The sequence below is a fragment of the Bos taurus genome, chromosome 17 (assembly GCF_002263795.3).
Source record: "Bos taurus isolate L1 Dominette 01449 registration number 42190680 breed Hereford chromosome 17, ARS-UCD2.0, whole genome shotgun sequence".
In the NCBI taxonomy this organism is placed as follows: Eukaryota; Metazoa; Chordata; class Mammalia; order Artiodactyla; family Bovidae; genus Bos; species Bos taurus.
In genome coordinates this window covers 54,281,022-54,301,926 of record NC_037344.1, presented here as the reverse complement: position 1 = coordinate 54,301,926, position 20,905 = coordinate 54,281,022, and the positions used below count along the sequence as shown (strand labels likewise).

The 20,905-nt window shown below is 42.6% G+C and overlaps 1 protein-coding gene across 5 annotated transcripts in view; it reads left to right on the top strand.

Annotated features, from left to right (window-relative positions):
* The window catches only part of ANAPC7 (anaphase promoting complex subunit 7), a 66,067-nt gene that overhangs the window by 10,218 nt on the left and 34,944 nt on the right, over positions 1 to 20,905 (top strand). For 4 of the 5 annotated variants that reach the window (NM_001192845.1, XM_059876094.1, XM_059876095.1 and 1 more), the window contains 8 exons: positions 804 to 915; positions 1,184 to 1,337; positions 2,026 to 2,168; positions 3,734 to 3,851; positions 4,439 to 4,635; positions 6,875 to 7,099; positions 7,778 to 7,928; positions 9,613 to 10,453. In NM_001192845.1, coding sequence (NP_001179774.1) covers positions 804 to 915; positions 1,184 to 1,337; positions 2,026 to 2,168; positions 3,734 to 3,851; positions 4,439 to 4,635; positions 6,875 to 7,099; positions 7,778 to 7,928; positions 9,613 to 9,802 — 1,290 coding nt within the window. In that variant the 3' untranslated portion in view covers positions 9,803 to 10,453. Of the gene's footprint in view, positions 1 to 803; positions 916 to 1,183; positions 1,338 to 2,025; positions 2,169 to 3,733; positions 3,852 to 4,438; positions 4,636 to 6,874; positions 7,100 to 7,777; positions 7,929 to 9,612; positions 13,101 to 20,905 lie in introns of those variants that run through there. The other variant, XM_059876093.1, reaches the window with a different exon arrangement.

Below are 20,905 nucleotides of genomic sequence, written 5' to 3'. Positions count from 1 at the left end.
GATCATTTATCTCTTCTCTGTAACATCTGTATTCTTTGGAAGTTTTAGGTTTTGTCAAATTTTCCCTGTTGCGTTTTTAGGAAATTGTCCTGCCCCCACCTCTCGCCTCCAAACTGAGTTACATATTTGAGTTGTGCTAAAAATGCATTCACTAGATTTAAATAATAAAGCTAATCTCTGGATCACTGTCACCTCTGGAGATCAGTTAGAGTTTGATTCTTGTAGCATTTTTTTGAGTCAGACAATACCTGTGAGTCAAAGCTTTAAGCATTAGAAAAGCTAAGAGTCTAGCTGCTAGACTAATTGTTAAAGAGGAGCCAAATGTTTTACTTTTGTGTCCATCATTTCCTTTTTGGGGAAAATTCATCTGATCTTTTTAAGCTAGCTTTGTTAAGACTTCCTCACTTTATTTTACTGTGATATTAAGCTTAAAAAATAAAATATGTAAACAAACATTTTTAACATAGTTCATCCTCTGTTTTAAAAATCAAGGTAATTAGAATCCTGTAACATTTCTCAAATGAATGTTACTTCCATTTCCAGAGGCAGCATCTTTGGTCCAGATATTATTGGGCCTTTTGGTTGGGTAAGTGTGAGGAATTTGGGAGGTAATGGGAGGACATAGAAAAGCAAAGGTAGTAATTTCCTCTTTGTTTGAAGAGTGGGGTTGCACTTTGTTTCCACAGGGCCTTGGGTAGATTTTTCAGTAAAAAGTAGAATAGCTAATAATGAAAATCGGAACTTATCAATGGTAAGATTGTATTTTTAAATACTTACCTTATTATCTTTTGTTTTCACTGCAGATAAACATGATGTTGGCAAACCTGTACAAGAAGGCTGGTCAGGAGCGACCTTCCGTCACCAGCTATAAGGAAGTGCTGAGGCAGTGCCCATTAGCCCTTGATGCGATTCTAGGTAAGGTCATTCTTCCCCTATTTTCATGGAGTGTTTACTCTCTAAGATAGTGATTCTTAATCTTGGCTGTACATTAGAATAATTTAGGTTACCACTGCTGTGTATTCTTTCACCGCTGAAAAACTACTGTAGTTGTTCTGTCATATGTGTCTTGCTTAAAATAGGGAAAAGGTTGCCTTACAGCCTTGGAGAAGTGTAGCCTATTGCTTCTTGCATTGTAGAAGGATGCTATGCCTCACCTTCTTTCTCCTACTTTCTGTTGGATTAGGTTTGCTGTCTCTTTCTGTAAAAGGTGCAGAGGTGGCATCAATGACGATGAATGTGATCCAGACTGTGCCTAACTTGGATTGGCTTTCTGTGTGGATCAAAGCCTATGCTTTTGTGCATGTTGGTGACAATTCGAGAGCAATCAATACCATTTGGTGAGAACCACAAAGTTAATTGAATATTCTTAGGACTCTTATATGGAAGTTGATGTATCTAAATTAGCAAAATGGAAAAATGAGATGCTTATCTCTTGTTGTAAAGCCTGTTGTCCCTGGGCTTTGTTAATCTCTTAATGTACTCAGTGGCCCCAGATGTAATAATCTTTGTTAAATGTAAACTTGGACCAAGTTTGACTCTGTGTGTCGTACTTGAACCTGAAAGAACATCTTTTTGGATGTCCTAGAAGCATGGTTTTTGCACCATCTGACCTGGGTTGCCTCGGTACTGGGGTTTTTCTTTCTAGTTAGGTAAAGTCCAGGGTCATCAGAGTGGGATTTGTATTAGGCAGAGTCATTTGGTTGAGTAATAAATAGCTGTTACTTTGAATGATATTATATTTAACACATACAGTATATATTATCTTTTGGAAAACTGTAACCAAAAAGTTCTTTCTAGGTAATGAGAGAGATTTCTGCTTTATTCTGTGTATTTACTATCTTATCTTGTATAACTTTAAATTACAAGCTCAGAATTAAGAAAATTAGTTACATGGTTTGTTTTTGAAGTCTTTCATTATGAAAAATGAAAAATCTTACATAAAATAGTACCCTTATGCCCATCACCCAGGTTCAACAACTAAGAGACTTAAGATATATTTTAAGGTTCATGTTTAATATTTTGAAGTTCACTAGAGAAAAAGTCCTTGTTGAGAGATAACGTGGACCTACTGGGAAGCTTAGCAGATCTGTACTTCAGAGCTGGAGACAATAAGAACTCTGTCCTCAAGTTTGAACAGGCACAGATGTTGGATCCATATCTAATAAAAGGTAAGTAATTCTTGGGACAGGATGGAGGTGACTGTATAGGGTCAAATCAGAAGATAGGGAGAAGATGTAGCATGGTCTTCTGATAACAGCTTTTCATAAAATATATGAGTAGCCTTTTTTTAAGGTCCTGACAATGTCTCTTAACACTGGGTAATTCCGTTTTGAGTAGTTGTTTTTGCTTGGATTCAAGTGTCATATCCCCACAGATCATTACTTGACTTTTTTTCTTTGGGGAGGGATCACAGCCCGTTCTTACGGTTTATAAATTTATGGTGTGTCTGACTGAGAATTTGGATGGCATCCCCAGAATCATAATATCCTTTTAGGGAATTTAGGTTCACTATGTCCTTAAATTTAGTTTAAAAAGGAGTAAGTGAACAGATACTAAGAAAGTGATAAGATGATTAAAAGAAGTAATTAGAAGTGAACAACAGTGTTTTAAAAAGTCACTGATGTAAAAGAAGATTGGTGCTAAAGAGGTGAGCCACAGGTCCACAGAGATAGCGTGGACCTACTGGGAAGCTCAGCAGGTCTGTACTTCCAAAGGATGGCTGTCTGGTGACTGGCAGTGAGTGAAGGAAATGTGTGCAGCAATAGTGATGGGAAATAATGTTGCATAAATAGGCAGAAGTCTGCTTGCAAAGGCCCAAAAATGGCCATCAGAAACATACGGCCTTGTGACAATAAACATGTAGACTCTTAAGCTACAAGAATGACAGAGCAGGGAGGGGACCTTCACAAGCATGTAGATAGGGAAACAGATTCAGAAAGATGAATTTGTTTGCTCAGAGTCCCTCCTGCCCAGTGTTTCTCCTCTTTACCAAACTGCCTTGTGCCCATGGTGAAAATGGCGTTTTAAAAGTACTAGCCTGACGGTAGTCAGCTACTTAAGATTGGAAGCTCAGAGCCGAGTCCAGGGAACAGCAGGGAATGTTGCAGTAATTTGATTTAAGAGACATTTTCATGTATAGTAAGGAATGGAGGAGAATGGTGGTAAGAGATGGGTGACAGTGAGCTAAGGCCCTTTTTTTTTTTTTTTAATAGAACATAAATGAGAATAAAGGGGATCGGGGGGCAGGGGAATGATTTTAAATGAAATAGACTCCAGAAAGAACTGGATGGCTTTTTCTAGAATAGACTAGCTTTTTTCTGAGACTAACTGGCATATGAAGTGTATACTCCTGATTGTGTCTAGACTTCTTGGAAGAGAGAACTTAATTTGATGCTTTTTTTGGGCCTTTTCTGGTTATGTGTTAGGATAACTATGGCTGTATTATCACGCCACAGGATGTAGGGACAAATAGTTCCTGAAAATTACAGGCTTTCAAATTGTGAGGTAGGTCCTTCTACTCCTTTGCTTTTTATTTTTATTTATTTGTTTTTACTTTTATATGTGTTTTGTCTTTTTAATAGTCATTCTGTAGGAAAATGGGAATGCTGGTGGGAGGAGCTTATGATATTGGAGAGGGCTCAGACCCTGCAGAAGCCCTTTTGTGGGCTCTGATGAAGGTTGTAGCTCTGTTAGAAAAGACCCCTGCTGCTTTAATGAGCCTCTTCCTCTGTAGGAATGGATGTGTATGGCTATCTCCTGGCACGAGAAGGGCGGCTGGAGGATGTGGAGAACCTTGGCTGCCGCCTTTTTAATATATCTGACCAACATGCAGAACCGTGGGTGGTCTCTGGGTATGTTTATGCATTCTCTTTTCTCTCTAGTTTTAGTAGATTCTTTAGGAAATTGTGGTTTCACCTAAATAGAACATAGATTTGAAAGCACTGGTTTAAAGAATCATCAGACTTGAATTCAAGTCATGGTCTGTCTGTGACTCTGAATGCATCATTTCTCTCAGTCTGTTTTCTCATTTGGAAAATGAGGATACTGCCCCTGCTTTGTGGGATAAGTGTTTACTGAGTGAATACATCATGCTCAGCTCTGGACCTGCTCACAAGAAGCCATCGGTGAGCAGGCCAGGAGCTGTGCTACTTTGTTATTGACCTGGCTTAACAAATTCTCTGAATATCTCTGATCTGATAACATATCCAGATCATCAGATTTCTTTTTGTAGTTTTCCCTTCCATATCAAGATTTTACCCTTAAAAATAAATATTCAGTAGATTTTTGTTGTTCTGTTGTTTTTCACTAATACCTTACGCTAAAGTTTTAAGGGGTGTGTAGTAAGGATCATGTAGAAGGCTGTCTCTTTGATTTTTCCTTTTGAATGAAATTTATTTATGGTCTTCTTTCAGATAACTTTGATTGTGTTTTCCTCCAGGTGTCATAGCTTCTATAGCAAACGCTATTCTCGAGCCCTCTATTTAGGAGCCAAGGCAATTCAGCTGAACAGTAACAGTGTTCAAGCTTTGCTACTTAAGGGAGCAGCGCTTAGAAACATGGGCAGAGTCCAGGAAGCAATAATCCACTTTCGGGAGGCTATACGTCTTGCGCCTTGTCGCTTAGATTGTTATGAAGGTAAGATAATTATAGATGGTGTGGCTCTATAGCTGTGGCACTCAGATGGAAGGTTTTGTTGGGCCAGCAATTTCCAAACCCTGTTGCACATTGGAGTCCTCTGTGGGTACTTTTAAAAATCCTGATGCTACGTCATTTCAGTACTGTGTAAGTCAGAATATTTGCTGTTGGGCTAGAGACGTCAGTACTTTTTTATGATCACAGGAAATGCCAACATGCAAACATATTTGCGAACCACTTCATTAGGCATTACACATTTATTTAGGGCTGGACTTTTCACTCCATACTTTCGTAATTCATTTTTCTTATTTTTTTGTTTTGGGTATAGTTTTGGTGTTTTTTTTGTTCTGTTTTGTTTCTCAGATGTGGCTCACTTGTTAATGTGAATCTCTCTGTGCCGGCACTATGCTGGATTGGTTGGTATGTCTTTATTGTTTGTTTGTTTGTTTTTACAGTTGTCTTACCTTGGGCTACTACTCATAGGATAACTCTACATCCATATGTCAGTGTTGGTTGTGGGAACTGGTCAGTTCATTGTGACCTCCAGAGTAGGCCTCATCAGGGTCAAGCTTTGTTTTGTTACATACTATTTTAGGTTCGTGTGAACTGACCCTAGGAGTTCAAAGCTGTGCCAGCTTCAGCAGCATTTGGTGACTCAGTCACAGACGTTAAAATAGATCTTACAAAATGCAGTTCCTCCAAAGCATATTTTTATAAGAATTTAAAAATAAACCCAGGAGTCTAGGAGTGATTTGCTCTTAACAGAAAGATGAGTTCAAATTTGAGAAATAAAAATTACAGTTTGGGGACTTCCCTGGTAGTCCAGTGGTTAAGACTGCCCTGCCAATGCAGGGGGCGTGGGTTCGATCCTTGGTCAGGGAAGTAGGATTCCGCATGCCTTGCAGCATGGCCAAAAGATTAAAAAAAGAAAGAAAATTGGAAGTTGGAGTGAAAAACAAATCTGCTTAGATACCCAGAGATCTATGCCTCTTTTGGATTTGTTCTTAAAGAAACTGCAGCAAGCCAAGCTTTTGGTTTCTGATTAAATTCTTGATCCTGAAAGTAGTTTCCCTATCCTCCAATTGCTTTTATCACACTAATTCCCTTCTGCTGTGTGCCTGTCTCACAAGAGCCCAGGAATGCAGTCGAGTATTTCCATTACCCAGATGAGTGGTTGGACACAGGATAGTTAGAGTTTTTCCCCAGTTGGCCTGTGAAGCTTTATGAGATGACTTCACTCAAGTTCCCATTTGGAGATTTGGATCAGGGTGACTTGGTAATGCCCTCCGATGTATCTTGCAGCCTTTAGCTGAGCTTCCTTTACTGATCGGGGCCCTGGATTAAGGGTAAAGTGTGTTCTTAACATTTCCCTTTGAATTTCCTATGGGGTTTTAGCAGGAAAGTAAAACTATTCAAGTAATTACAAACAACCATATTCCAAAGTCCACCATGTTGCCCTTAAGAGTTAGGTAATTTCTAGTTAAGTAACTGTAGTGTGTGGTAGAATGTGCACAAATGTTATAAATGCCACTAGGGTGGAGGAGTGTATATAGAGAAAATCTGCCAGGGAGTGTGTGGGTTTGGGGTTTAAGCTGTTTTTCTGTTTTGATGAGTGCTTTGTACCAAAGAGTACTTCCTCTGTTCTCTTCGATTTCTTGGCACGAAGATTTGAGAGTTAGAAATGTCCCCATGGAGCATCAGCCTCTTGCTGTGGGTTTAAAGGCAGAGCTGCCAGTCTCAGTATGTTTGATCTCTGTGATAAGCCCTTTTCATCCAGTTTAGGGAGACCCTAGGTTGCCCCCTAGTTCGGTGAACAGTAGGAACCTTCCCCCTTAAATTTAGGACTAAAGGTGACTGAGCAGTACTGGAAATTAACAGCTTGTTAAAAGGCAGCAAGACCTTGGGTTTTGTTGGAAATTTCATCTTTTCACAGTATCAATTAATGAGTTTGTTCTTCTAACAGAGAGCTGAGCTGGCTACATGCTTTGATTTACTTCTGCATATCTGTTAAAGGTGTCTTTGCACTACAGGCTTTTTCCACATTCATCAGGTGCTCTTGGGAAGAGCACCTCTTAGCTGTTTCAATAACATGCCCTTCAGTCTGATCTCACCATCAGAGTCTTCCCCTGACCTGCCTGTTGTTTGAAACTTTGAAGGTTTGCTGTTTAGAAGGCTGTCAGAATGGAAGCATGGCTTGGAATGGTAATGTGGTTGAACTTTTTGTGTTATATTTTTTCAGGTCTCATCGAATGTTACTTAGCCTCCAACAGTATTCGTGAAGCAATGGTAATGGCTAACAATGTTTACAAAACTCTAGGAGCAAATGCACAGACCCTTACCCTTTTAGCCACCGTTTGTCTTGAAGACCCAGTGACACAGGAGAAAGCCAAAACCTTATTAGATAAAGCCCTGACCCAAAGGCCGGATTACATTAAGGCTGTGGTGAAAAAAGCAGAACTACTTAGTAAGTATCTTGCTTACTTGCCTGTTCCTAGTTAATTGTGTAAAACCTGAGTCCAGTTGAATTCTCTAGTCCCAGTTGGTTACAGATGACCAAACAGGTGTGTGCTTTTGCAGTAGGTCTGAGCCTATTTGAATTGGTTTATATTTAGCATAACCAAACTTAATTGGCTTAGACCTTCTTGGATTGGCAGTGAATTACTTGTAGAGTGGCTCAAGCCAGCTATGCTCGGTTAGTACCTATTCAGCTCACTTTGTCCTGAACTAATTTGGGCCGAATACAACTGGTTTTAACCCATCATGATTCTCCTGTGACTTCCCTTTCAGCCTTGGTTTTTTTAAATCCTGATTTGTGAGGAACTGAGTTTGACCTAGTTTGGCAAATAAAATCCATTTTGGCTTTTTATATGAACTTTGGTTTAGAATAAGTTTTTAAAAATCATTTTTATATGAGCTTTGGTTAAGAATAAGTTTTTAAAAATCAGAACTCAAACTGCTGACTTCCTAATGGAATAGGGATTCAAATGAGCTTGGTCTTACTTCCTGCCACACCAGTGTTCTCTTGACATCTATAAATAGATATTTGGATTGTGATCATTTTTGTGGTTACATGTATGTGACCTGCAGTGGGAATATATTTTGAAATGTGTAAGGAGGAAAATGAGGGTCTTTTTCTTTTCAGGCAGAGAACAGAAATATGAAGATGGAATTGCTTTGTTGAGGAACGCACTGGCTAATCAGAGTGACTGTGTCCTGCATCGGATCCTAGGAGATTTCCTTGTAGCTGTCAATGAGTATCAGGAAGCAATGGACCAGTATAGTATAGCACTAAGGTAGGCACTTAGCCTCCCGTGGGGGGAAGCTCATGAGGGGTAGAGGAGGCAGGGATCAGTGTAACAGGAGTTCTGGAAACACACACACTATGTGCCCACAGTTGAAAACACAGTAACAATAGTAATGATAGTGTTCGTTAATTTATGACTTCTAAAGTCTTAAGTGATATTAACAACATTAAAGAACTGTTTCACTCATAACCAGCCGCACCACTATAACATCTGTTTTCATTTGTGTAGATCATCTTCCTGGCCTTGCCAACACATATACATATTTTTATAGGGTTATACGTAGTATATATTTTATATTCTGCTTTTTCAAATCAGCGTATTGTAAGTACTTTCCCATGTTTCTATCTACTGTAGTTAAGAACTTAAGCTCTGAAGAATACTACCTTTACCACCTGTTACCTTGGGAAGTTACTAACAAATTTCCTTGTCTATATCTATCTACCTTATTAGGTATTAAATGATTAAATGAGGATTAAATGATTATTTCATGTAAAGCTCTTAGCACTGTGCCTGGTACATAGTAAATACTAAATAAATAGTGGTATTCTTACTGCTTAATACAGAAGTGATTTCTTTGAGGATTGTCTGTGTGTCTATAAAGTTATGGTGAAGGCCTGTCTTTAATGGAGTCTGATCACATCCATTTACTTGTTCAGCAGTTGAGCACCACTCATGTGCTTGGCATCTCAGTAACCACTGGGGATGCTGTGATTCTGGGAGCTCACAGTCTCAGATGTGCAGGCTAATAGATACCATGTGCTAAGTGCTTTCAAAGCAATCTCTAGAAGGCAAGGTGGGAGTGCAGTGGGTGGGAATCCATGGATGTGGGTGAGAGCTGTATGGAAGGTTTCAGAGAAGAGATGATACAGATCATCTACAGTTACATAAGTAGGAACAGGATTCCAACGTGGGTTTCATCTCCTTTTTGAAAGCCCAGAAGCAAATAAATGAGAAAATAAGATAAAATATAGAGGTGGGATTTGCTTGAGATTGGACACCAGCTGGCCTTAGTGATGGTCACAGAGGCAAGCGGAAAGATTGTTTAGGAACCAAGTAAATAAATGTTCTGGACCCTCTGAACTTTGAGGGTTTAGATATGTGCGATCCTCCTAGCTCCTACAGTCAAATGCCCAGGTAGGGGTAACTTTGGGTCCTGGGGTCTAACCTAGGAGTTGACAAATCTGATTCATGGTAAGCATGATGGTTTTGGTTGCCTTCTGAAATGCTGATATGCTTAATTGTATTGTAAGAACATGGAACAATTCTAACGCACAGAAAAATAAGTATTTTTTGTAACCTTGTAACTTAGAAATCCCATACTCTTAAATTATATTTGAATTTTTCTGCTAATGATTGCTTGCTGCTTTTTCATTTATCTAGTATCTTCCTCTGGCAGAATGCTAGGGGTTTTAGGTGTGAAAAAATTTAAGAACTATATACGGAGAAAATTCAAATTGAGAATTCTAAAACTTAGGACAAGACGCCTTTTTCACTTCTAGTGGTGGACTCCCTCAATCCTGCCTATGGAACTGGAGTTGTTTGGAGAGGCCAGGCATTAGCAGATTCTCTGTGACTGGGTGGTCATTTCACTGCCGTACCAGGGAGATGACACATCAGCCAGCAAGAAGCAAGGCAGAGATTCAGGCCTCTCCTCTGTTTTGTTGTCCCCTAGTTTGGACCCCAATGACCAGAAGTCTCTAGAGGGGATGCAGAAGATGGAGAAGGAGGAGAGTCCCACGGATGCCACTCAGGAGGAGGATGTGGACGACATGGAAGGGAGTGGGGAAGAAGGGGACCTGGAGGGCAGCGACAGTGAGGCGGCCCAGTGGGCTGACCAGGAGCAGTGGTTCGGCATGCAGTGAGGCAGGCAGCAGCTCCGAGGCCACACTGGCCTGCCCTGCTCTGAGCACTTCCGTGGACTGAAGGAACCTGTAGGAGCCTGCTCTCTGGGAGGACAATGATTCAGCATGTGATTGCAGCAGGGGTCCCTGCCCCTTACTCCATATTTCTAGTAGTGACTTCATTTTTAAAAACCGAGCCTGACCAACCCTGCATCCTCCCCTGCTCCTGCCAGGGAGGCCCAAGTGAGTGCTCTGAGAGGCCCATGGACGTGTTGGGGCTTCTGGGACAGAGTGCTTTTTGTTTCAGAATCTGAAAGCTCGAGGACTAGACAGTGTTTTGTCTGTGATACTGTGGATGGGTTTAAAGGGGCGACCTGTCGTCCAGAGCAAGAGTCATCTCCCGGCGGCAGCATGGGCTGGCCCTTTCAGAGAGGGTTTCCTGTCCCAGAAATCATCATCCTGAGTTGTCCCAACTTCCCTAGTAACCTTGCTTCCTTCTGCAATGTTAGTAATGCCTTAAGCTGACAGTTGCTGTTTTGCAGAACAGTTTTCCGATTTGCTAACCTGGTAACTTGCCTATGAGCCTGGGCTGAGTCTGAGAAACAAGTGTGACCGAGAGCATGAACAGAAGCGCAGTTGGGGTAATTAATAAAACTGTTTTTTGTACAGTAATGGTGTTGGGTTGATCAGAATGGGAGCCCTTTATAGATTTTTTTTGGTGTCTTGTTTACAGTGCATTGATTCAGACGTAGAATTATTTGCCATAAATAGACTCCCTTTCTTCCCAGAGTGTTGGGAGCCAGAAGGAATGGGAACCTCAGATATACTGAGTTGGTTCATCTATTTGCATTTTCAACTGGTAAATTCCTGGGAAGAGTCTGGCTGGATTTTAGATTGATTTTGCCAGTCTCTGTCGGGTGCTGAGGTCGATGTCTGATTTCAACATTCTTTTGTGGGATCAGCAGGGGTCTCATTCCTGGGCTCGTGTGTTGGGAGACTTCACCCACCCTCTCCTCGTTTTAAAATGTGATGCTTTTAGAGGTCAAGGTAGTAAGGGGTGGTGCAGCTAATCTCAAATTCTCATTAAAATTAGTCAAAGGTAGTACAGAGTATTAATTTGACATAAATGGGAAGTTCTGTCTTAAACAGAACTATTGTACATGTCTAGGGTACAATCAGAGAAGGCAATGGCACCCCACTCCAGCACTCTTGCCTGGAAAATCCCATGGATGGAGGAGCCTGGTGGGCTGCAGTCCACAGGGTCTCGAAGAGTTGGACGCGACTGACCGACTTCCCTTTCACTTTTCACTTCCTGCATTGGAGAAGGAAATGGCAACCCACTCCAGTGTTCTTGCCTGGAGAATCCTAGGGACGGTGGAGCCTGGTGGGCTGCCGTCTATGGGGTCACACAGAGTTGGACATGACTGAAGCGACTTAGCAGCAGCAGCAGCAGCAGGGTACAATAGTTTAGGAGCTCAGAACATTTGGTTACTGCAATCTAAAGTGGGCAAAAAGTTACTGTTAGAGTATCAGTATGAGAACAAAAGCTTGAGTAGCATCATTTGACAGAGCAGTTTTTAAAGAGTCCAGCAGGCAGTTGGAGTCACACCAGGTGAATGTGCGGCCCAGAAAAGAAACTGCAGGCTCATGTCCTTCCTCAGCTTACCATGAGCAGCCATGATCAGTCAGTGCTTTGAGAGAAAAGGTGAAACCTCTTCTGGGGAGGAAGCCCAGCCCTACCTTCCTGATCTTGTTTCTGCATGTCAGGCTCATCACCGTGAACCCTGAGATTCTCTCAGGATCAGAATGTGCCTTGGAACCCAGGCCTGTACATTGCCTTCAGTCAGCAGCTTCACGAAGTTCCTCCCCTTTCATCTCTGCTGGAGGCCCCTGGACTAGCCTGGCCTGTCCACCCCAGGCCCCTCCACCCCAGCAATACCCTGCGCTGGATCCCTCAGGCCCTTCGCGCCTGCAGCTCCAATATATCCATCACACAGTGTTGGGGTGACAGTACCGTACCTTTAGAGCACCTGACGTAGGGTTGAAAACACCCTTGATCCACTTCAGAGAATGGGAAGAGTTTCACTTGGCATGAAGCGCTCTCTGCCACTGTTACTTGTTCTCCTAAACAAAAAACCTTACGAGAATGAGGAGCCCCAGGAAGCAGGGGCGGAATCAGGCCGCTCAGTTCTGACCATCTCACTGAGCCACCTGCGGGAGACCAAGCAGCCTGCTAAGGGATGGCCTTCCATGTGCCTGCAGTCTCCTGCTGCTGTCGGGATCTCCACACAGCCGACATGGGGATGTTTTAACCTGATGCGTGGTGTTCCTCCTGACTCCTTCCAGATTGTTTGATGCATGTGTGTGGAGCAGGCTGGGCTGGGTTCTTAGTCTCACCTCATTTCAACTCACCTGTCAGTGCTGTGGGTTAGGAGCCAGGTTGTTAGCCCACACACTCTGGGCTGCCTTATCTACCCCTGGACTGAGGACTGAATAATCCTGTGAGGAGTTCAGCATTGTCCCCATTATGAACATCATCGTGATCACCAGGGTAATGGAAATTCTAGAATGCCAGTTCTTTTCTGGGGAACTGGGGATTGGTGGACTCACCCTGAAACCTTGCTCTTCTCTCCTGGAGGTCCTGCTGAGCAGGGAGGCAGGGTCCTAAGGAAGGGTGTTCCGTACCCCTGGGCTTGGGCCATCACTCTTCACTTGTGAACTCATGCCGTGTGCCAGGAGTCGGGGATGTGGTCCATATAGGACTGTGTCAGGTGCTCTCCTTGCCAGCCTTATTAGAGGCCACACACCTGGCTCTGAACTCTTCCTCAGAGAATGAGGCCAGCTTTTGCCTGAATCTGTAATTCTGGAACTTGATTATGTGTCTCTTATTCAGATTTATGGGCTCAACACCAAACCTTAATCCAAGTCTGGGACCTGGACCGAAGAGTCTGCATCTTCAATCTCATCCCAGTTTACTATTCTGATACAGGTGTTTCTGTCCAAATACTGAGAAACCTGGGAGAAGGGAGTTAGAGGGCCCCAGAAGCTACAGGCCCGACTTTAGAGGGCCCCTGGGGGGCCTCACCGTGTAGTTGCTTGTGGGTGGGGGCATCTCCCATAACCAGGTCTCTGGAGCCCATGCCTAGGCCTGCTTGCTGACCCAGAAGCTGTGGGCACTGCCTGCCGCATAGTGACTGCATTATCTCTGCCGACAACAGGCGGTGAAGCCTGACTCAAGAAGAACCTCACCTCTGCCTCTGGGGACAGCAGCCACAACCAGGCCTGCCAGGAATCCCTGGCACTGGGAGGGCCTATTGAGGTAAGTGCCTTACTAAGGTTTTCCATTTCCCCCAGGAGCCTCCCTGCCCTAGGGTAGTGGAAGGGGGTGCCAGTCATGGGCTACAGAGGGCAGGCTTCTATTGTCTAGAAGTTCTGACCTGCCCTGCCTACACCTTTGGGGCCTGGGTGTGTGCAGGATATCAGTTGCCATCACAGAACATGTTACTTATTTCACAAACTACAGGGTACCAGCAACACCAAGAAAAGCCAGAAGATAACGTCAGTCTCCTTAGCAGCCATTAGAAGAAAACAGTTTAAAAATAACCACATACCCTCATGCATTGCTGGTAGGAATATAATACAGATGCTATGGAAAACAGTCTGACTGTTTCAAAAATTAAAAAAAAAAAACCATTTACTTATATGAGCCAGCAATTCCATTTCTCCTGGTGTATACCCAAAAGAATTGATGCAGCGTCTCAATTGCATACACACATTCATAGCAACATTATTCACAGTGAAAATAACCCAAGTGTCCATTGTTATATGAATAGAATAACAAAACCTAGTATATTTTGTTACTCAATGTTAAAAAGGAAGGAAGTCCTGCCACATGGTAAAACATGGATAAACCTTAAGGACATTATTCTAAGTGAAATAAGCTGGCTGCTAAAGGATGGTAGAATGATTCTGCTTCTTTGAGATCCTAGAAGAATCAGATTAATCGAGACGGAGTGATGCTTACCAGGGCCTAGAGGAAAACATTGAATGGGGAGTTTAATGAGTGTGAGTTTGGAATGTGGAGAAAACTCAAGATGGATGATGGTTGCATAACAAACTACTTAAAACTGGTTTAAAAAATACATATATCTTAAAGAAATGGCCTATAATTCTGCCATTCAGATAACCCTATTAACACGTGTTTGTATTATGTGTTACATAAATATACACTTGGTTAAAACTTCAGAGAGAGAGGTATAAAATTAAAAATACATCTACTTCCCAGTCTCTACTGAATCCCGATATCTCCACAAAATAATTTTCCAGTACTACACTTAGAAAAATAGTTCTAAAAGGAAAAATAGTTCTGTGCTTTTACCTAATGATACGTATATGGAAGTTCAACTGGTCATGCTGTAAACACAGAAATTGCCAGCATTATCACTCTGCTCTTCCTTGTCTTAACAGTTCCAAGAATCCCATTCTGTTCCTGAACCACTTCTGTAGCCCTTCTGTGGTTTGTAGACACCTGGTTCCAGCTTTGTATGTAATTATTACAGTCCGCACTGTCATGAGTGCAATTGTGCAGGAGTTTGAACATTCTTTGGTTTTGCCTTTATTTGGGACTGGAATGAAAGCTGACCTTTTTCAGTCCTGTAGCCACTGCTGAGTTTTCTAAATTTGCTGCACATTGAGTGCAGCACTTCAGCAGCAGCATCTTTTAGGATTTGAAATAGCTCAGCCAGAATTCAGCCATCATCTCTATTAGCTTTGTTTGTGGTGATACTTCCTAAGGACCACTTGACTTCACATTCCAGGGTGTCTGTCTCTAGGTGAGTGACCACACCATCATGGTTATCCAGGTCATTAAGACCTTCTTTGTGTAGTTCTGTATATTCTTGTCACCCTAATCTTTTCTGCTGTTTCTGTCCTTTATTGTGCCCATCTTTGCATGAAATGTTCCCTTGGTATCTCCAATTTTCTTGAGATCTCTGGTCTTTCTCCTAATGTTTTCCTCTGTTTCTTTGCATTTCCTTTATTTCTTTGCACTTAAGAAGGCTTTCTTATCTTTGCTTGCTGTTCTCTGAAACTCTGCATTCAGTTGGGTATATCTTTCCCTTTCTCTCTTGCATTTCCTTTTCTTGGGGGTGGTTTTGGTCACCACCTCCTGTACAGTACTATGAACCTCCATCCATAGTTCTTCAGGCACTCTGTCTACCAGATCTAATCCCTTGAATCTATTCGTCACTTCCACTGTATAATCATAAGGGATTTGAACATGTCTTGACGTAATATGCCAAAGACTTGCAGAGGCCAAGTCCTTGTAGTGAAATTTCTGGTCTCAGAGTATGTGCATTTAAGGCTTTCATAGATGCTGTCAGATTGCACTCCAACAATAGATTTTCCCCCTTATGGGGGACTCTGGTGAAGTCTGCTGAGGCCTTTGGATTGGGATCCCTTCCCCCATGAGACAGCTGTTGCTGGCTCTGGGTTGGGGGGTGTTTCCTGGACTGAGGTCGTATCTGTACTTTAGGACTGAGGGAGGCTGCTTGACAAGGCTTATTGTGTGTGTGTGTGTGTGTGTGTGTTGGGGATGGTGATTGCTAGCTACTTGTGTCCTCTCTGAGCCTCCATCCTTTCATTGCCTCCTCGGAGGAATTCCACTGTCCCTAGTAGGAAGCCTGAGCCTCTCAAAGGGAGGATGTCTCCCTGCCACCAGGAAGAAGGCTCAGGTCAATGGCTATGTGGCCCTTAATCTCTCAGGGGTCAGGATCCCTCTCTGGATTGTCTGGTTTGTGGGGTTTTGTGGTAGGGCTGTTACCTACCACAGGGAGTGCTTATTTCCTGAACCCTCACCAACACTTGTTGGTGTCATCAAGTGATTTTTTTTTTTTTTTTTTTACTGGTCTTGGGGGTGATAAAAGCTGTATCATTTTGATTTGCTGTTTCTTGAGCACTAGTCTGGCCTGAGGTATGAGGCAAGCCCTGTCTGTTCTTGTGTTATCACATCTTAGCCTCACACTTGTGAGGCATCATCACTAAATTGGCCACATTTCATAGATGAGCAAACAGTCTTCATCTGTCCAGAATTTCTCACCCTAGAGTTTTTGTGTGTTTTTGACTGTGATCTCTGTAGCTGTTAGGAGAAAATTGGCTCTAAGCGCTTCTTGCTGTCCATCCAGGCTTACTGGATTTAAGAGCTGCCAAACTGGCAGGGACAGTGCCATCACAATACAGCTCTCACTGCCACTTAAATCTTCCAGTGCCTGTCTCTTTATGTAAACAACACTGGTGACCTCCTCTGTGCTCACAACTTTTTCCTTCTTTGGGTAAATTCCCAGGAGGGGGATTTCAGCGCGAAAGGATACAATGACCTTTTTTTGAACTTTCGGGGAGGCTAACTAGCTGGACCTCTTTCTGTGAAGTGAATCTGTAAGCTCAGGCCAGCCCTGCAGCCTCCCTGTCTCTGGTTGGTGTGCCCCAGCTGCCCCAGTCTGCCTCAGGAGTCCATCCATGGGCTGCAAGTTAGGGGTGAACCAGGAACTTCCCAGTCTCTGAAACTCCCATCTCACTTCGCTTTGCTGGAGTGGGAGCTTATGGGGGACACTGGTGAGGTCTGCTGAGGCCTTTGGATTGGGACCCCTTCCCCCATAAGACAGCCGTTGCTGGCTCTGGGTTGGGGGGTGTTTCCTGGACTGAGGTCGTATCTCTACTCTAGGACTGAGGGAGGCTGCTTGACAAGGCTTATTGTGTATGTGTGTGTGTGTGTGTGTGTGATGGTGATTGCTGGAAGGCTTATTGTGTGTGTGTGTGTGTGATGGTGATTGCTGGAAGGCTTATTGTGTGTGTGTTTGTGTGTGTGTGTGATGCTGATTGCTGGAAGGCTTATTGTGTGTGTGCGTGATGGTGATTGCTGGAAGGCTTATTATGTGTGTGTGTGTGTGATGGTGATTGCTGGAAGGCTTATTGTGTGTGTGTGTGTGATGGTGATTGCTGGAAGGCTTATTGTGTGTGTGTTTGTGTGTGTGTGTGATGCTGATTGCTGGAAGGCTTATTGTGTGTGTGCGTGATGGTGATTGCTGGAAGGCTTATTGTGTGTGTGTGTGTGTGTGATGGTGATTGCTGGAAGGCTTATTGTGTGTGTGTGTGTGTGTGTGATGGTGATTGCTGGAAGGCTTATTTGTGTGTGTGTGTGAGTGAGTGAGTGAGTGATGGTGATTGCTGGCTACTTGTGTCCTCTCTGAGCCTCCATCCTATCATTGCCTCCTTGGAGGAATTCCACTCTCCCTAGTAGGAAGCCTGAGCCTCTCAAAGGGAGGATGTCTCCCTGCCACCAGGAAGAAGGCTCAGGTCAATAGCTATGTGGCCCTTAATCTCTCAGGGGTCAGGACCCCTCTCTGGATTGTCTGGTGTGTGGGGTTTTGTGGTAGGGCTGTTAGCATTGGAGTCTTGGAGTGGGTCTTGTGGGAGAAGACTGGACTCCCAGGGCTAAATTTTGGTCCTTTTGGGGTCAGCATCCCTGTGGACATGAGCCATTGCCTTCTGGCTCACAGTCTGTGCCCCTTTGGTGCAAGATCAACAGATTTGTCCTGAGCTCCTCTCAGTGCCAGGTCTAGTCCTATGTAGATCTGTGGCTCTGGGGAAATTAATTTTTAGATCATCATCCACTTACGACTTCAGTCCACTCTCCTCACTGGCCTATCTCCCTTGTCAATCCCCAGGGACAGTGAAGATTCTGTCCAGGAATTGAGAAGGAATGGTAGCAAAGCAGGAACCTTTCCTGAGAGAGGCCTCTGTCCTTCAGCCTGGGTGGTACCCAGACTGAAGCCCTGTCCTTGATGGACTAAAACAAGCTGATCCCCAAAGCGCCCACAGGTCCCCACTACTCCCCAGCCCATGCTGCTGCTTAGCTTAGCTTGATGCTGTTTGACAGGAAGGGACAGAGATGACCTCTGTCTGGAGCTACTCTAGCCAGCTGTGTGCTAATCAGGCAGGCAGCTTCTGTCAGCTTAGGGGAGGCCGGGTGAGCCACCTCAGAGGACAAGGCTGTGTGAAGACCCCTAAACAGATCTTGGAGAGCAGCTTCCCATGAAGAAGAACAAAATTGTGCCAGGGCACTAGGGCTAGAGCCTGCCCAGGGCCAGGTAAAAATTTCCTTTCTTTTTTTAAATAAGCATAAAAAATTTAAAATAAAAAAATTTTAAATATAGCATACATATAGAGGAAAAGATGTAGAAACATACATATATACTTTAACCAGGATAAGAACAGTCTCAGAAGACCCCTTGTGCTCAAACCTGATCACATCCCCATTCTCTCCCTCCTCCTGCCCTCTTCTCCCCGCTAGCCCTGCCAGAGGTAACCACTATTGCATATCTTGTTTTTGTACTATACTTTCTGTGAACCTTGAACAAAAAGCTCATTTTTCTCACCTGTAATACTGGTTTTCTATTGTTTTTATTTTCAGTTTTATCAAGTTTTTATCCTAAATAACATTTATTTGTTACTCTTGAACTTAAAGTCATGTTTTAATATTTTACCATGATACATTTACTTAACATTTTTTAAGTTGATTCATATTAATACTCCTATAAATTCATATTTTAATTACTAGACTTTTTTTTAGAACAGTTTTAGATTTGTATAGAAATTGAGTAGGTAGTACAGAGAATTCCCATATACCCTGCACAGTTTTCCCTTCTAAAAATCTTAGCTTTTTTTTTTTGGTTGCGCGGTTGCTAAGTCATGTCCAGTTCTTTGCAACTCCGTAACTGCAGCATGCCAGGCTTCCCTGTCCTTCACTAGCTGCCAGAGTTTGCTCAAATTCTTATCCATTGAGTCAGTGATGCTTTCTAACCATCTTATCCTCTGCTGCCCTCTTCTTTTGCGTTCAGTCTTTCCCAGCATTGAGGTTTTTTCCAATGAGTCGGCTCTCAAGTATTGTAGCTTCAGGTTCAGAATCAGTCCTTCCAATGAATATTCAGGCTTGACTTCTTTAGGATTGACTGGTTTGATTTCCTTGCAGTCCAGGGGACTCTCAAGAGTCTTCTCCAGCACCACAATTCAAAAGCATCAGTTCTTCAGCACTCAGCCTTCCTTATGGTCCAGCTCTCACATCCGTACATGACACAGAGTACAGGATGTGCTCTGTGCGTTCAGTTGTGTCTGACTTCATGACCCCTGGGCTGTAGCCTGCCAGGCTCCTCTGTCTGTGGGATTTTCCAGGCAAGAATACTGGAATGGGTTGCCATTTCGTATTCCAGAGGATCTTCCCAGCCCCAGGGACTGAGGCAGTTTCTTTAGCACTGAGCCACCTGGGAAGTCCATTGTGTAGGATGCTATGCTCACTCTCATTGCTATATAATATCCCACTGTGTGCATCTACCACTCCCGAATTAATTCTGCCAATGATGGATTCTGCCATTTTGGTTATTTCTAGTTTTTTTCAAGCAGTGCTGCTTTGTTATATTTTCATGTGTAATTCTGAGAATAAAAGCACAGAGTTGTATAGAGTTACACTTAGAGATAGAATTGAGGTATGTAGGGTATGTGCATGCTCACTTTTACCAGATATGGTGGAAAAGTGTTTTCCAAGAAGTTGTTCAAATTCATGAGCACACCTGCAGCCCTCTGTCCCAATTCCTCACTGACATTTGATATTGTCAAACCATAATTTTCTCCTGGAAGTAGGATGATGTGATTTTAACTTAAAAGTTTCTGTTTTTTTTTTTTTTTTAATATGTTTATTTTTGGCTGTGCTGGGCCTTCATTGCTGCACTCGGGTTTTTTCTAGTTGCAGCGAGCAGGACTGTGCTCTTGTTGAGGTGCTCGGTCTTCCTGTTGTGGTGGCTTCTCTTATTGTACAGCATGGGCTCTAGAGCGCTGGCTCAGTAGTTACGGTACTCAGGCTTAGTTGCCCTGTGGGCATGTGGGATCTTAGTTCCCAAACTAAGGATAGAATCCATATCCCTTGTATTGGCAAGCAGATTCTTAGCTGTTGGACCACCAGGGAATTCTCACAAGTTTCTGTAACAAGGTTGACCATCATTTCATATATTTAGGAATTATTTGTGCTTCCTCTTCTTTGAAAGTTTTTTTGACCTATTTTTCTATTGCATTGTTTATATTTTTCACAGAATTTCTTTTTGAAAAATATTCTGGATATAATTCAGAATATTAGTTGCATTTGCATCTTCTTCCAGTTTGTGACTTGCTTTGTCATTCTCTTTAATAGTATGTTTTGATTAACAGAGGTTCTTAATTTTAATGTACTTGAATTTACCACTGTTTCTTTCTTCAAGGTTGTATTTTCTTCCTTTTTATGTGTCTGTTGTTGTTTTTTTCTCAGTCACAGCCTGCAGGTTGCCAGATCTCAGTTCCCTGACCAGGGATTGCACCTGGGCCGTGGCAGTGGAAGTCCAGGGTCCCAACCAAGAGGCTGCCAGGGAACTCTCTGTGGCTATATTTCCTAATTCTTATGAAATCTTTCCTCATCACAAGGTCAAAGATAGATTCACCAGTATATACAGTGCAAGATAGAGATCCAGGTTTATTGATTTTTGAAAATTTATGTTTAAATGTGGATAACCACATATTATTTAAACGTTACTTGTTTTCCCACTGATCTATAATGCCAGCTGGGTTGCAGATCAGATGTTCATAGAGGAGCACCTCTGTTTTTAAGATCTCTTTTCCATACCATTGGTCAGTTTTTCTATCCGAGCGCCTATACCTCACTGTCTTAATTTTACTGCAGCTTTATATAAAGTATTGATATTTGGAAGAGCATGACCTCCTGATCTTATTCTTAGCAGTATTCTGGCTATTCTTAGTTCTTTGTACTTCCATGAAAATTTTTTAATTTAATTTTTATTTTTTTGACACCAAAAACATTTTCTATTGTGGTATAGCCAACTAAAAATCTTGTGATACTTTCAGGTGAACAGTGAAGGGACTCCTCCATACATATACGTGTATCCATTCCATTAAATTGTTAATATTAGATAGTCTGATATATCTATTAAGTTAGATTCATAATTTTCAAAAGGGTGTGAGGTGAAACTTCCCCGTCTTCTTTCTTCTAATTCCCTTCTCAGAAGCAATCATAATTACTAGTTCTTCGTG